Source organism: Megalops cyprinoides, chromosome 24 (genome assembly GCF_013368585.1).
Source record: "Megalops cyprinoides isolate fMegCyp1 chromosome 24, fMegCyp1.pri, whole genome shotgun sequence".
NCBI classification, from domain to species: domain Eukaryota; kingdom Metazoa; phylum Chordata; class Actinopteri; order Elopiformes; family Megalopidae; genus Megalops; species Megalops cyprinoides.
Window position 1 is genome coordinate 11,441,924 of NC_050606.1, and position 17,333 is coordinate 11,459,256.

The 17,333-nt window shown below is 44.8% G+C and overlaps 1 protein-coding gene across 2 annotated transcripts in view; it reads left to right on the forward strand.

Moving 5' to 3' along the window:
• The window catches only part of agap3 (ArfGAP with GTPase domain, ankyrin repeat and PH domain 3), a 231,853-nt gene that overhangs the window by 206,481 nt on the left and 8,039 nt on the right, over positions 1–17,333 (forward strand). For both annotated transcript variants that reach the window (XM_036519422.1, XM_036519423.1), the window contains exons 14-16: positions 5,159–5,313; positions 7,304–7,394; positions 8,552–8,774. In XM_036519422.1, coding sequence (XP_036375315.1) covers positions 5,159–5,313; positions 7,304–7,394; positions 8,552–8,774 — 469 coding nt within the window. The remainder of the gene's footprint in view (positions 1–5,158; positions 5,314–7,303; positions 7,395–8,551; positions 8,775–17,333) is intronic.

Below are 17,333 nucleotides of genomic sequence, written 5' to 3' on the forward strand. Positions count from 1 at the left end.
GACTATTGCACAAGTGCGTGAGGCTGGCTTCGTTGTGTGTGGCAAACGATCATGTCTTCTTCGTGCTACAGGCAAGCTCCAGGTCATCTTGTCATGTGTTTGTGTGTTCGCAGTATATTCACATGTATTGCCATGTGTTGGTATTTCAGCAATATAACAAACCAGTGTAGACTCTTTCTCAAAACACCAACATCCTTTAGGATGTGTAAATAACAATATAATTTTTCATACAACAGTTCTTTCTTGTATCCATTGAAGCCATTGGGGATGGCTTGCTTTTGCTTTGCAAATAGGGGACTTTAGCCCTGAGTTTCAGACAGCAGAGAAGAGCCAGGCCAGTGAATTCTTCTTAAGACACGAGAAGCATCTTGTATTATCAGCTGTTGTGCTGTGGCTTCTTATAGGTGGCTATACCACCAGAGGCAGGACTGACATGACTGTGGGAATCATACCTTATCCACTGATCTGGCAACCCCTGCCTCATTTCTACAGAGATCTTATTGGATGGGTGGCTTTAGTGGGTCAGCCTGTTGTGAGTCTGTATAGTGCGTCTGTGTGTCTACATGGGCCACAGTATCAACCCTGGAAAAGGGTAGGAAGTGTATTTCTTTGAGAATGGGTGATATTGCTCCCACCCTCCCTTTCTTTCTCTCTCTCCCTACCTCCCTTTCTTTCTGGTCCCTAGTCAAATTACCTGTATTAATGCCTGTAATTTATCGCCCGGTCAGCCAACAAAATAATTTGTTTTCTTCCGATTGTTATTAGCAGCAGTTAGAAGTATGTAATCTCGGGGGGCCCTGTGGAACACCTTTTCCATAATGAAGGAAGCGGTCTGAGTTGGAGCGGATACGGCCGCTTATAAAATGCTTCCTTCCTCATACTTAGGCGCACGAGTGTCAGGTTAATTTACACCTGACCCGAATTAGCGCCTGACAGGCGCCAGAATGGAGCTGGAATTCAGCGGCAAGCAGACGTGAGCAGCGGAGTGTTACCTCTCAGACCGAAATCCATTTTTTTGCCAGAGCTTTGACGTACCCAAGATCATTCACGAAAGATGAGGCCAAACATTAAAAAATGAAAAAAAAAAAAAAATGGAAGGGGGGAGGGGAAATATGATAAAATGTAATGATGGATTAAATCACTTGATTCATGTATTGATTTGACTTTTTTATGCACAGGAAGATTTATGGGGTGGACAGAGAAGCCCCGGACTATATCGCATTGGGAGTTTACAATGATAATTTATAAAGTACTGATTAGTTCCACTACGCATTAATCACGGCTATTAAGAGTCATAAATGCAGTGCAGTGTTTTCTTTTTGGAATCGGACTTTGAGCCTCTTTAATATAAGATGTCTGTATCTATTCAGTTCTTCAGTAAGATAGACAAGCAGCTCGGACTCCTAATGTCTTGAGTTCCTTCCTTTTGCATGTAATTAGGCTTCTTTGTTTCTTTTTTCCTGTTTTTCTTCCTGACAGAATTTTTGATGGCATTGCTCAGTCTAGCTTACTTTAGCACTCTAGCTCTGTGGATTTTCTGTAAAGACATTGCACTATGTGTTAAAGCTATAGTGCTTGTGGCCGCCGAGCATATTTCCATTCCTGCTAGTTTTTTTACAGCACTTCTTCACCTCATATTTGGCATGTTCTTCAGACATGTAATGTACGTGCATACAATGTACGTGCATGTCACGGTACAAGTTACTGTTGTCACTAGATGTGCACATATGGATGGTTTAATCAAGATTTTAGATTTGTATTACTTTTGTATCACTCTGTATTTCATGATGTCCTGCTATTGTCAGCATCCATTCACCCAGAATTTGGCAGACATTCAGCACTGTCAAAAGTTCCTCAGTAGTAACAAAGAGACAGGGTCACTTTGTACTGGTACCAGAATAGTGTGTAAACAGTAAGAAAAAAGACTATAATAGCAGACCAAAGTCTTCATGGATCTAGACAGTGTGCCAAAGCAGAAGGCAAATAGCCTGCTGGGATACATAGCAAATAAATGAAAAGAGGTTATTACAATGTTATGCGAGACTTCGGTCAGACCATGTAGTCAGAACCATGACCAGCTCAGGGCACCACATTACAAGGACATAGAAACTCTCAGAAAGAACAGAGAAGGGTAGCAGCGCTGTATCAAACATTTTCTGAAGTGAGACTCCATCCAGACACTATATCACTTTAGTCTCAGCTAAAAGGAACTCGGTGGGGATTTGATCAAGTTTTTTCCATTTTTAAAAGACATTAATAAAGTAGACCACAAGACCATTTCAGGTTGAGTTTTCTCAAGAGGATAACAGGGCGTAGGTTGAAATTTCACATCGACACTAGATTTTTTTTTTTCCTTCCCTCACAAAGACAGTTATTCATGCATAGCATAGCTTACCAGGTCTTATAATGGAAGGAGAGACCCTTGTGTGTGTGTGAGTGTTTAAGATTAGGATTGACACAATGCTAGAGTCACAAGCCTGAATGATCTTTCTACTGCTCTTATGTTTTCATCTGGCATTTGCCTCCTTTTTCAGGCATTGTCTCTAGATGTAATCTCAGCCAGCCCCTGGTGTTTGCTGCAAGTTCTCGTTCTGATTAGATTTTCTTGTTATGAGTTGATTTTGAGCGTCCGTTGACACAACGGTTAAAGTGAAAATACCCAATTGTTTAATTTATCCTCCCCTGACACACTAAGCCTGCTGAAGAATAATTATTTTACCAATGTTAACTGAGAGAAAAACATTTGCCATGAGAGTAAAAACCTCTCACCCGTGTGAGTAGCTTACCAACCAATCAGCACCCCCCCTCCTCCTCCCCCCACCCAATCATTTAAAGGCAATGCTCTTAGCTCTGTATTGATCCTGCGACCCGAAGTCAGTTTCAGTATCTAAATCAGATAATTGAAGATGCTGTAGACCTAATTGGATTATCGCTTTCTGCCCTAAGAGATGTGCTTCCACTGGAGCATCTTGATGGCAACATTAATGTCACACATCTGTCATCTCAAAGCATGGCTGCTTCACCGTGCAGCCTGGGTTCCATTTCAGACATGGAAAGTCATGTTATATTGGTTTTGATTGATTTATGCAGTTGGTACTGGATTTAAAAATATGAACGGTTGGGACTGGTTCTATGCACATTGTGATTTATGGGATAAATCATACCAAGACCCACACTACCACTTGCCAAAAGTTACAAAATGCAATGTTGCAGCTTATTGACTGCTTTTTTGAGGGTTGATCTGTAGGGGTGTGTGAAGTTACTAAAATTTGTATTAAAATATGTAAGGTACCTACTGTAAGTAAATCTGTATGGTTTTATTGATGACTGTGTACAATCACTGCCTGAGACTGTGGTCCTATCCTTTTTTGTAATACTAAGAAATTGAATTGACCAAATCAAATGCTACAGGCTATGTATACTGCATATTAAAAACACTCAACTCAAAAAAGTTGCCAGTGCAGAAAAAAACAAAACCCGCACGTGATTTTCTTGGGAATGAAAATTAATTTTCTAACAAAGAGTAGCGCACTTCTAAAATGCCTGCTAAGCACTGAGGTGGTTAATAACGGCGCTTGGGTGTTATTAGTTTTCATCATTTCTGTTTTATTGCCTGCGTTGGACTCTCGTTTTTTTTTCTTTTTTCTTTTTTTTTTTGAGCTGCCTCCTCCTCGCCGTTTTCTCGCTGAAAATGAGGCATTACAGCTGCCTCAGGTGTCTCTGCCGCCCGTCCCCGTGTGTGATTTGCACACAGATTCCGTGTCAGCGCCACACCGGCAGAAACCCCCCATTTTCACTGACAATGACATTCGCCGACATCAAATGAAAAATGATTGCTCTCGTTAGCTCGCCCCCTATTCCCGATGATTGTAACCACGTCTGATTAACAACATGCTGACAAATACAGAAACTTTTAGCCAGACATGTCCTGATTTCCGTTTTTTTTTCCCCCTTCCTTCCTTCCAGCGTCGTCGGTGTTAACAATTACCCTGACCTGCAGTTATTAACCTGCATTATCTGTGTCTTCGGTTACAGCGGGTGCATGTGCTATCAGGGCACACTGCAGGCTTCTGCATGGTGACTGCTTATTTCAGTGCCTTTTTTTCCCCGTCTCTATTTTTTGCCATAAATGAACAACCGCAGAGGGCTGAGAGCAGATCCGTTCACTACGTAACAGGCTGGTTTGCCGGTTGTAATACAGGCATGGCTGAAACATCACAAGGCGTAGGCTAGACATTAAAAGGTGTTAAAAAAAACATTGAAAGGCATCAGGCAGGGATCAGACAGGGGTCTGTATGAGTTCTGTGGTTAAACTTGCATCATGATTTCCAGTGGCTGAAGGCACCCTGAGCTTTGCATCCCAGAAATAGAAATGCATGCTGTAGAAGACAGTTTGACAATGCCGTACAATGAACGTCATTGGTCACCTTCCTACCAACCCTGCGCAGTTGCTTGTCCTGATGTTGCCCTCCGTACGAGTCGCCGTTACGCCCGTGTCTCCGATTGACGCGGGGAGTGACACGCCGTCGGATCGCGCCATTCCCCTCTGTGTAAACACGCCTCTAGATTCTCAGGCTCGCGGGAACTGTGCATTATGCAAATGAGCACACTATTTGCATAGCCCTAATTAGGTAATTACAAATCATTTTGCTACGAGATCAAGCATGTGCCGAGATGAGAACGCTCACATTACTCACCCTACCCCGGGTTGCCTGAGTCTGCCAGCTGAACTGAGCTCGGGACAAACTTTATTCCCTGATATTATTAAGGCTTAGAGAATCAGGGTGATGCTTTCCATTTGATTGTTTTTTAGCTGATTGGAAATGTAGTGATTGTGAAGAGAAAAAAAGGTTTCTTTGATTTAGAAAGGCAGCAGTGTAGGGTAAGGTAGCAGTAGTGGTATGGGGAAGTGGACAGGACCTAGATTTGACCAATCCTGATATATAAATGAGGAAAAAATGAAGCATAAACAGTCACCATGGATGTGTGACTGTCTGTGGATTTGCTCTGAATTCACTCTGAACGGGTACATTAAGAAATGAGGGTCTTTTAAAGTCTGTCACCAAAACACAGAACCCCTAACGCACAGTGCATCAGCCTTGGAGCCCATGATGACGCCGGTGTGGCTATCTCTCTCTCTCTCTCTCCTGCCATCCAGAGCAAGAGGAGTCGTTCGAGTTCATCATCGTGTCGCTGACGGGCCAGATGTGGCACTTTGAGGCGTCCACGTACGAGGAGCGCGAGTTGTGGGTGCAGGCCATCGAGAGCCAGATCTTCGCCAGCCTGCAGTCCTGTGAGAGCAGCAAGAACAAGGTGAGGGGGTCGCTGCCAGCTTACAGCACCAGTCATCCAGAGAAAGCCCTCCAACCCTAACCTCAGGAGCGATGTTTGGCACAAAGTCACAGTGCAGACGCTTCATTCTGTGTGTGTGTTTACTTAACAGTAACGGTTTGCTAATATCACCAGAAATTGGTCCTAACATGTACAACAACTTGATGTAATTTATCTAGGTCAAACTGTGAGGTGATTTTCTGCAGTGGTCTCTGGGTAATTGCCAAAAAGATACAATAAAAATTATACAAAAAATGTCAGAAGCTGGAACAGAATCTGTGCGTAAACCGGTCATATACTAGTAAGCCGGGAAAACTGCGTGAGATTGCGTGGTTTTGATTTGGTAAGACCATCATTTAGTCATTTCGACTACTTCCAGCATGTTCCTAGTGCTGAGAGGCCACACGTTGAACAAGGAGTTAACCGAGATTGTACATGTGAAATCCTGTTGTGCCCTAGACCTTCACAATCTGGTCATTTTACTGTTACATTATTATGTCCCAGCTGAATAAATGGCTTATTAAATATGTCTGCATTGGAGGACCTGTAATACCATATCACTTACCAATTAGAAATACATGCTAAAATTATTGGAATAAATCTGTGTCTATGTATTGTCTATAACAATGTATCCATAATTCATACTGTAACTGCTGTCATAGGATGCATCATTGGAGTTAATATTATCACCAGGTTACTGGTTGTGAGTGACGCCAGTGTTGTTTACAACTAAGAGGCAAGGTTCAAAAAGTAATAACTGTACAGAGCTTCTGTGTGTCCTGAGGACTGTAAAATTAAACTCTTGTGCAGAAGACAGGAGGAAATCTGAATGGCTCAAAAGGTCTTGATGATTCCACAGCCCTGAAGCATTTCAGCAGTTGGGCAAGGATTCCAAACCATTACGTGACATCACTTTTGTCTGAACGAACACGCTGAGAAATCAAGAAGGCATGCCGTCCAGGCCAGCTCATTGCGGTGTATTTTTCCAGCAGCTCACCATACAGGAACGCTCGTAAATGCTGATTCACATTGGAGTGACAATAGCTCAGTAAAATGAAAATGCATTGTGGCTCACAGGCACAAGGTCACTCTTCTGGCTCTGGCCCTTATAAGGCTCGGACCATGTGCAAAATGGCGTTTTCTGGGTTAGGCTGTTGATCTGTGAGTCTGGACACACAAATCAAGCATTTGTAGGTGCTGGACGACTTGTAGAGGTTTGAAAATCTTACAGAGCATGGCTCCATAATGTGATATGTTAGGCCTTTTGAGGACTCACATATTGCAGTCAGGATTATATGAATGTGATGTTATGAATATTTTAGTGACAACGTGTTATTTGTTGGTGTTATCCTTATTGAGGGAGACTTGATTTGCTGTATTTCTTCCTGTTTCCTCTGTTCTTTGACTTAATAATGTATCTTACCTTACAGAAGATTTGCTCAACAGTAGTTTTTCATTCGAGACAACTAAATGATTAATTAAATTATTAGACTCTATGAATCTGCTGGACCACATACTATTGTCCCTATCTTTCTCTCTCTTCCTCCCTTCCTTTCTTTCTCTTTCTCTCTCCACCTCTCTTTCTTTCTTTACCCCTCCTTTTCCTTCTTTCTCTTTCCCCTCCCTCCATCCGTCTCTATCCCTTGTTCTCCCTCCTTCCCTCTCTCTCTCTCCCCCCTCCATCCCTCTGTCTTTCTCTCCCTCTCTCTCCCTTTCTCTTTCCCTGCTTTTCCCCCATCTGCATGACTGAGGCCGACAGGCGCAGTGCAGCGTGGGAACCCCTTATTAAAGCTGACAGACATCAGGATAGAAACACGGCCCGTGTCAGCATGCGGGGGAGAGCTTCACTTTCATATTCCTCTCTTTCCCCCATCAGTCATCCACCCCAGCCTCCACTCCACTCCTCCCTCCCTCCCCCCTTTCCCGTCCTCTCCTCCACCCTCTAATGAAGGGCTCTCCTCTCTGCCTGCAGTCCCGGCTGGGCAGCCAGAGTGACGCGGTGGCCATCCAGTCCATCCGGAACGTGAGGGGGAACAGCTTCTGTGTCGACTGCGAGGCAGCCAGTGAGTACTGCCCTCTGTCATTTCTCACCTCAGCCACGGCCTGGAGCCCTCGTTAATATCGGTGTAGTGTATTTGGAAGTAAAAATGTAAAAATTGATGTTACCTCCTAATCCACAATGTGTGCATTAGTCAGAAGAATGCACACCAGTCAGTATAGTAAGTTACTCATTAGAAAAAAAAACTCTGATAGGTGAGGCAAAACTGATTAGTTGATTTGATTTGAGTTGATTAAATAAGCATCTTTCTTTAGTCAGCCCTCTCCCTGGTAACATCCCGGTAATCCTTTTCCACTGTAGAGCTGGAACCAGGCTGTCTCACTATGGCTCTCTTTCCACCATGAATATTGAAAATCCTACATTATCCTCAGCAATTTGTGGTTCAGTTGTGGTTATATGTAACCTCTGGGGAAAACTAGATGTGTTTCATATGAAAGTAAACGAATAAACCTTGCACTAGAGCTGGAATCCAGCATGATATTTTAGCTCCACAGTTCTCCTGTCTGTTTTTGTTCTGCGTGCTCGTTGGGTGATGGAAAGCACTGTGGCCTGTCACCTGCATGGCAGAGTGCCACGGCACACATGAGAACAGGTCGCTGTGTGACCGAGCACATACAGAGCCACTAAATGACAAGCACCCATTTACTGCTATGGTGGTGATTTCAGCTCGAATGGAAACACTTCTGTTCTTTTGTGCTGGAAGTCGCTCCGGATAACGGTGTCTGGTATGTGAATGCAATGTAATGAATGTAATGTAATAATTGGAAAATTCCCATGGCCGTATTCAGCAAGGACGGCCCTCTAAATCTGAAGTAGCAGCCACTCTGATTTTATGAGGTGATGCAACACCATGCAGCTCCACCCTGGTCCTGGAAGGCTACAGTGGCCTCAGGCTTTCATATGCTTAACCAACATATCCCAGCAGTCACAGTTTTGACAGAGTTTAGCTTCACTCCTAGTTTTGATTTGTGTGCTACTGTATCAATTTTGGTACAGTGTCAAAGGTGCAAGAAGAGCTAGAAAATCCTCTTGGCTGGAGTTCTGGTTGCCTTTACCCACACCCATTTGGGATGCGGGCGCCTGGTTCGGTAGGCTCTGTGTCTACAAGTCCAGTATCTCTGAGGGTGTGTCTCTGTCCCTCCCTCGCCCCCCCTCCGCCAGACCCCGACTGGGCAAGCCTGAACCTGGGCGCCCTCATCTGCATCGAGTGCTCCGGCATCCACCGCAACCTAGGCACGCACCTGTCCCGCGTACGCTCGCTTGACCTGGACGACTGGCCCGTGGAGCTCAGCATGGTGATGACCGCCATCGGCAACGCCATGGCCAACAGCGTGTGGGAGGGCGCTCTGGAGGGCTACACCAAGCCGGGCGCCGACAGCACCAGGTCAGTGTCTCAACCCCTCCCCTTCCCCGTCTCTTCTACCGACTAATATGCAAACGTTATATCACCGCCTGCTTATTTGTAATGGCTGTTAGTTAAAAGGGTAATGAATATTTGGTGGTAATTTGATCTATTTTTGAGATTTGATGGTGTTTTATCTTGTTTTATGTGATTGTGCTAAACTCATTTCTTCCTTTACTGTCTTGTAAATTGGATGTTAAATGCTCAGGGTAAGTACAGTATATATGGAGGGATGAAAAATAATAATGCTTTGCAAGTTCTGCTTCTTTTTCTCCTAAGTGATCTCAGAAGATCTCCTGAAATGAAACGCATGCTTCCTATTTCTTTTCAGTTGTCTAAGGATGAAAATAATGGAATTACTACTTATTTCTTTAATTATCCACACATGGAATAAAAATAAATAAATAAATTGAAAGTAGTTATCAGTAGTAAAGTATTTACCTTTTGTTTAATATTAATATAAACAAGCCCTGAACATGAAGTGTTCCTGATATTGTGGTAGTGTTGGGAGCTCCCAGCATTCAGCGTTTTTTTTTTTTTTTTTGCTTTAGGAAGCTCTCTGTATGTAGTGAGCTGTTTCTGAAAGCAAGCTTACAGCATTACAACGCCTCCGTGCCCGGGTCCCGACGGCGTGCTGAAATTATTCCCACAACACAGAGGCGCTTCTCAAGTGGCCGGCATTAGTGACTGATAGTTGAAGCAGTAAATTTAGCTGTGTGTCTAAGGCCGTGTCACATTCTGTGCATCATCGCTAGCTCCGGGCAATTCATCTCATTCAGGATGGACCCCGGTGAAAAAAGGTGGGCAGCAGTCAGACTGAGAGGAACCCGGTGTTACTGCGTGTCTGACCCCAGGGCCCGCTTCTAATCTCCCACAGGTTGGAGGACAATTACTGGGATTTTACTGCAGGGGGGAATTTCACACAGACAACCTGATACTCGCTTTTTGGCAGCAGTCTCTGTGTGTGGGTGTGTGTGTGTGGGTGTGTGTGGGTGTGTGTGGGTGTATGTGTGTGTTTGTACAAATGTGAGATTGTGTGTGTATGTGTATGTTTGTGCAAATGTGAGATTGTGTGTGTGTGTGTGTGTGTGTGTGTGTGTGTGTATGTATGTATGTATGTATGTGTGTGTATGTATGTATGTGAGTGTGGGTGTATCTGTGTGTTTGTGAGATGTGAGATTATGTTTGTATGTATGTATGCTCTTGCTTAAACCAGTAATACTCTTACCAAGCCACCAGTCTCTTTTTGAGGGCTTGGACCTGTAATGTTTTGTTCCTCACAGATGTCCCAGTCATGTCTTTAAATGCCTGTGCACAACATTTTCTTTTTTTGTCTAGTAACAGCAGCACTTCATTACCAGTGCATTATAACCTAGCCCAATGCTATACCTTCACAGTGTAACTGACTATTGCTGTGAGCAAACTGTTCTACAACAACAGAGTTTTATTACGTATTAGTATTCATTCTTTATTTGTCAGCAATTTGAAAGAGAGGTTCAGCTGCAACTTGCTTGTTTTGAAGTTAAAAGTCCCCTTTGTCTCCTTAGTTGATCAGATGATTGAATTTTGCATTGAGTTATATTAGGAACACTGAAGAGAACTCTCCTGCCCATTTCCTCTGTCTTGTTTTGTGAGTTCTCCCGCAAGTTTTTTCTTCCCTCCCTCTCTTCTCCTTAAACACCAGGATTCTGTTTATTCACATTCAGTTCATTTATGTTAGTAACTCTTCCCCTAACAGGCGAACAGGCGTGCACCATAAATCTCGCCTGACACCAATCGATTTGTGTTGTTAGGAGCCCCAGGTGTACGTTGGGGGCAGGCTCGTCTCGAGCGCCGTTTGGCCGCTCCCCCCTCTCTCTGTCGGGAATCAGGCCACCACCGATCCCTCTCCCTCTGTGAGAACCGCTGGGCCTTCCACATTAAACACTGAGTTCCCTGAAACGCACACTCATCCTTTACATTAACCAGTCTTGACCCAATTTGTTGTGTTAATTTGGGCAGTTTATGTCATTTTTTGTCAAATCTAAATGGGAACATCTAGATTATTTATGCAGCAAAAGTTGTCCTTTGTGCAGCATATGACCATGCTGTCAACCCACTGGTTTCCATGAATCCACTGGTTTTTATATTATTGGGGTGAACAGTACGTGAAACGTTAAAGACAGGGTATGCCCCCCACAGCTCCCTGGGTCTGCATCAGAAGCAGACGGCCAGCTTAGGTTCAGTCAGCAGTTCTGACCAGTGATCTGTGATTAAAATCTGCCTGACCTGCTGTACCCTTTCAGTGACCAGAGATGGCATGCGTATCCATGGCATACAGAAGCTCACCGAGGTTCGCCAAGTGCATCTTTGCTATCAGAGCCTCCCTGTGGCCAAGGAGATTCGTTGAAGGATGATCCCCACATCCCCCCCCGTCCCCCCTACTCTCGCAGCCAACCGGGCACCCCGATTGTTTTTGTCGGTTGACGGATGGCGGTCCGGCGAGCCCCACCTGACAGACAACCCGATCGGTGGCCTCCGCTCGTAATTAACGAGACCATTATTGCGCTAAAGCTGACCCCCCTCCGGGGGCCGAGCCCCGGGACACGACTGCCATCACCGGGCATCCATCACCAGGGAGGGGCCGGGTCATCAGTCTCGCGGGCCAGCGTACCGCCGCGGCCCCGCCGCTCGTGCCATGCAGAGACGCCGGGCTCCCGGCTCCCGCCGCGGCTCCCAGCAGCACAGTATGCTGTCCGTCACACCTCCCTCTCTCCACCCTCTGCCTCTCCAGCCGCTCGTTAGGTGATTATACAGCCATTTAGCTTAATTTTTTTCCCAGGGGATTGTGGGTAGTGAAAATGCAAGAGCCCCAGGAGGACATTGAGTCTAGTGATTGGAGGGAGTTTTTTTTTTTTTTTTTTGAGAGCCATGCAGGTCTTTAAAAAGCATCCCAGCATGCAGCATAAAGTTAAGATTCTGAGAGCTTGGAGATTTCAAAACTTATTTCAAAGCTCTTTAGTCAGTTATGTTGCTCAGATTCAGAAATGTAGCAAAAAGCCTTGCCTTTGGAAGCATTTTATATTTCTGTATGTAACCTGTTGACCTTTAGTATCCCCCCAACCCATCCGTTGGCTTATCGTTACATCACTAAATGAGGGTTTTCTGAGTACAGTTATCTGTGTCTGTAAAGATACCTTTTGCCTTCCTTTCAGTCTATTTTCCACTCTGAGTCCAGCTCTGAGGAGAGCGAAGGCCTACAGATATCTATTGAGCGCGTCCTGGTATACAGTATACAGCTTTTGACTTGAAAGATTATTGATGCCGATTTCTCTCCTCGCCCTGTGTCAGTTCTCCCAGCTGTGCCTAGGGACGGTGAGTTTTTCATTGTCAAGAATATCAGATCGCATCGAACACAGAAGACGAATTCATTTATTCCGCTGGAAAGGAGAAATTGGTCAAATATTTGTTTAGCTAAATGGCGCAAGCAAACTGCCGTCATTAACATAACGATCTTCAGATCAAACAGCACATGGAAATAAGAGACGTAGATAATGATTTTAAGAAAAAGAGCATTTTGTTGATGGTTGTCTCATTTTTCCATAGGGCAGCACCGCCGTCTTTGCTTAGTCCTGAGCGTGCGAAAGATAAAGATTTCTCCTCCCTCCTGGCTGATGTGGTGTGTTTAAGCCCATGCACTGGTCTATGCCACTAATGGACAGGGGGAAAAAAACCCAAACAGGTCTTCAGCGCTGAGTGGATTTGCTTGACTAAAATCCCTACATCTGTGTTATAAATCTTATTTTGTTGTCTTGTCATTCCATGATCCCTTCGCGTTAGCAGCGTGCTTAATTTTAATATCACAGGAGCGGCGGTGGCATGTGACAGCCGTGTGACGGCAAAGGGGGCCGCTCACACACAAAGAGAAGCCGTAGACTAGCGGCAAAATATGTGAGCTTTTTTTTTTTTTACTTTGTTTTTTACCTTTGTGACACCTAATCTAAACGATTCAGCAAGTAGCTGAAGACGATCCAGAAGCTGATTGAATTTCTTATGCTAGGCTGGGTTTGCCTCCATGATTTTATGCGTAAGTAGCTTAGCAGCCGGAGGGTTTCGGTTTGCTACGTCCTGAACAGACAGAGTACACAGACACACAGAGGCTTGCCTTTACAGCGCTGTGGTGTAAATCGATAGGTCGGTGAATGCAGATGCTCACATTGCCCATCCCTGCAGTCAGAGCGGCGTCTGAGGTGGATGTTGCGTGAAAGATCACAAACAATGTGCGTAACTGTTTACCTAGCAGTTAGCGGTCAGCTAATTAATGTCGAGCTGACGAGGCGGACGAGGCTCAGGCCTTGCTCTCAAATTTGTGTGGGGTCCCAGACTGAGAGTGCCACCCCAACTTGCACGGTCATTAGGTCAAGTAAACCCATGAACGGCTCTGATAGTCCACTCCCCATGTCATCGGTTTCACTGAAATTTTTTGCCTCAGCCACCACATTTGATTTACATTTTAGACTCCCACCCCAAATGAATCCCATCAAAGCACAACTGGGTCCTCAGTTTGTGGTGAAATCCAGTCCAGGTCAGGACTGTTATAAGTAGAAGTGATGTCATATATTGGGAAAAACCTTGTTTATATAGCTTACGTCTAATGCTCTGAAGTGTGCACACAGCGGTTGATCCAATAGGTTGACACAGGTGTAATACCTCCAGTCAAATACTGTTTCTGGGTTTACATCTCCAAACACCAGTGCATGGAGTCTTTGATGGACCTGCAGGTCGATTAACACGCTATAAAACACTAACAGCACGCTGAAAACCGCTGATGGACATGAGATATTTGTCGAGTGTAATTGCAGCGTACGTGTAGCTGTCCTCTTCCCTATAGAATGCCATTGTTTTGTTCACGTACATCCAAACACGCCTTGTGTACTGCAGAATGATAGCTATATCAATAAATCAAGGAGCAGCTCAGATAAAGTGCAGTGCAGGCTATAGATCCATGCACGCCATATATCAGAGTAAGCCTTCCAAGAGCCATAAATCTTAGGGAAAAGTGCAGCCACTCCGCTCTGGACGTCAGCATATTGGAGGGGAGTTGTTCTTTTAATTAGCGCATGGCAGTTGTTATGTTTGGCATGCCACCTCTAATTGCCTGGCACGCCGGTGTGAGAACACGGAGGGGATTTTTGACTGCTGACAACATCCACCTCCGCCTCCCGCTGCCTAGCCTCCCCCCATCCCCCCAACCCCCCCGCCCCCCGCACAACACCCCCCTCATTTCGGCGATGTCCTGGAGCCAGGCCGGATGTGGACGGCTATCCCTCATCCGAGGGGGCCTCGCCGAAACCGTCCCCCCTCCGTGCCGCTGTGCCCTCGGCCAGCGCAGGTAATAGCTCTGACGAGAGTCTCCACTTTGTTTCAGAAATTATTTGCCGTTCCCACGGCCTGCGGGGGCCAAGCAGTAATAAAAATGAATCACGCCACTAACCCCCCCCCCCCCCCCCCCCCCCCCCATCCCCAACAGAGCCCCCCCCCATCCCCAACAATCATGTTCCATCTTTAACTCCTTCCTTTCTGCTCTGGGAACAGGGTTGATGGCAATCCATCAAATCCTCCAGAAATTACACTACTGCTGGTCAGTTGTAGGTATTATACACACACACACACACACTCAAGTACACGCAATCGTATAAAGCAGTAAACCCACCGCATGCTCAGACATCAGGGAGCTGGTTTGAGAAGAAACGCCCATTGCCTCTTTTGAGTGAAAAGAGGCTCAGTTAAACCCTTGCTGTTAATGAGTGAGTGTGGGCGGATCTGCTTTCCGGCTGCTGCGTTATCCCGCCGTTATGCACGTTGCATTTGTTTCACAGTTTATAATGGCCTCTACCTGGAGGATCTGGGATTTTGCATAATTGAGAGAAGCCGTTTCTTAACGGCTTGCTGAGATCGGAAACTAAATGCTTAACAATCAATGTTAGATTGCATTGTTAATTACTTCTGTAGGTTCGGCTGAGGACCGCAAACATAACTTTAAAAAGATACAAAAACGTGCGGTGGATTGGAAACGATGGCGAAAATGGCGGACGGTAGACCCCTACCCCTCTTTTCCCTGGCTCCTCTAAAGCGAGAATGAAACTGTTCCCAGATCTGTTGCTCAGCCACAGTCAGCCTCGCAGCAAAGAGCAGTTGCTCTCTGGTCAGGACTCCAGCACCCCTTCTGGAGAGACCAGCCTCTGTGGAATAGCCGGCCTTGCCAGGAGCCGGCGCAGGGCTAGGTAATTAATTTAGACAAATTAATTACAGCGGCCGCGCCGTCCGGCGCTCTCTGTAAATGACACCCACGGGTCACTTCTTATTAGCTTCGACTAGGAGAGGACATGTCGTAGCTGCTCCATGTATGCTGGTCTCTGAAACCTAGTGCATAGCTGCGGAGGATGATAACAGATGAAAAAATCAACATTCATTTCCTTGAGATCTCAAGTGTGTGACATTCAGGATTTTTGAATATTTTTATTAAATTTTGTAGTAAAATGTTTTATGTTGCTGCCGGCAGAAAGTTCGCAGACACATAAAGGAAATATGTATTTAGTTTAGATATATAATATATACAGTAGCCATTTTCATATTCATGTGATTTATTTTCAGAGTATACCCTGGGTCTGAGATCTGTGTATTTTGTCATGAAATAGACACAATGGCTGAGAAAAAAAAAATTGAAATCTGAATTTCTGTGTTGAGTCTTATTTATTTGCTCAATGGCCAGACATGATTATTAAGACTGACAATGCTTGCAAATTACAGATACAACTTATACATTGTGCAGTTGCCCATACATGTACTGTGCTTGGACATAATTATAGGTGAGTGTTGAGATTCAGAGGAGATCCAGTTACTGTTGCACGGGTGTTTGTAATTAAGACCGTATGTGTGTGTGTGCGTGCACATGCGCGCGTGTGTGTGTGTGTGTGTGTGTGTGTCAGTCACAGCTCTTGTCAGCCCCGTATGTGGCAGCTGTGACAGAGCGGGTGGGGTCAGTAAGGGTTAATGATGAGAGTTAAAGGACGTTAGTCGCGCTGGCCCAGAATCACTGACGCTCTTTGGGGAGCGTTATGTTATGTGCAGAATACAAAAATAAATCACACTCATTCCCTTGGAAAAAAATGTAATCATAATATAAAGGCAGTGTGGTTTTATTTTTTCATGTAATTCTGGAAGGAGTTTTATCTATTCATCTTTGCACATCACGTTTCATAAAGGGCAGTGTGTGTATGTCCACAGGTGCATTCCGCTGTTGCGTCATGCCACCCTGTTCCTCGTTTTTGTCACCGTGCTCGTATCCCACCTCTGGGAGGTGATTGCTCAGCTGCGGCGTCTCGGAGCAGCTGTGTGGCTTGCGCTGCCGCACGAGGCTGGATTCCAGTCCATGAATTCTCAGTGCAGTGAAACGCAGACAAAAAAAGACAAAAAAAGAAACTTGAATCAGTCGATCATTGCCCAATTCTTAACTGCCCTTTTAGAGCGAAATCCCTCTGACGCGTTGAGTTCTGTTACAAAACAGTCCATAGTTTGTACATGCATTTATTTAATGTAGACTTTTGTCTGATGATTACAATCGATTTAAGGTTTACCATAAATGTGCAGATGGTTTTGTTACAGAGGTAGAGTACGGGGCTGAGTTTGGATAACCGTCTGACACTTTCTCCATTTTGTCTTCACCAACCTGAAAAGCTATTAGTAGGTAATACTTGACAGGAGGGTCATGTGAAAACAAGTGGTCCCTTAGAGCAGTTCAGGGGACTCTACCTAAGGTAATCTGTGAAGTGTATCCAGGTATGTTCTCTTGCTCTGGACTTTTGGTCATTATAGGCAAATGACACATTCCAGACTCTGACATGCAATGTCTTGGGACCAGAACCTTAACCTACTGAGCCTGTTGTTGCTACAGGGCGAAATGACAGACAGATGGACGGACAGCCAGCATCAGTGCAGCAGACAGCACAGACAGGGTTTAGGGACAGTTGAAGACTGGGGATGTAATGGAGAAACATAGTTTAGAGGGTGCTGTGCTGTTCCAGGATCAGTTTTTGCTAAGGAAATGGTCTACAGCTGGTGGCTCAGTTGTAGTCAAATAGGGAGAAGAAGGCTCAATAGTGATACTGTATTTTACATGTTCAGTAGGTATTATTACTGCATAGAAATATGTAGCAATATAGTACACATTTATATTCAGTATTCAGGAAGGGTATTGAGTTAGCTGTATATCCTCTTATGTATCCACATCATAGTGAATGCATCATTGAAGTATTGTCTTTGCTATGCATTTTCATAAATAAATGAATGAGCTTTCTAATTCCACAAAAATAAGTTAATAATGTTAATTTAAAAAGATGTTGAAAGAAAAAGGCAGCCTTCCCAGAGTCCTGTGTGATTTTGTTCTTTGTTTGTGAAATGGTGCTGTCAATCACTGACCTTGGGCAATGTAGAATAAATGGTCCAACTCTCTAGAATACATGGTTTAAACTGATCCAGGGTCCTTTCTTTGGGACTCTAACT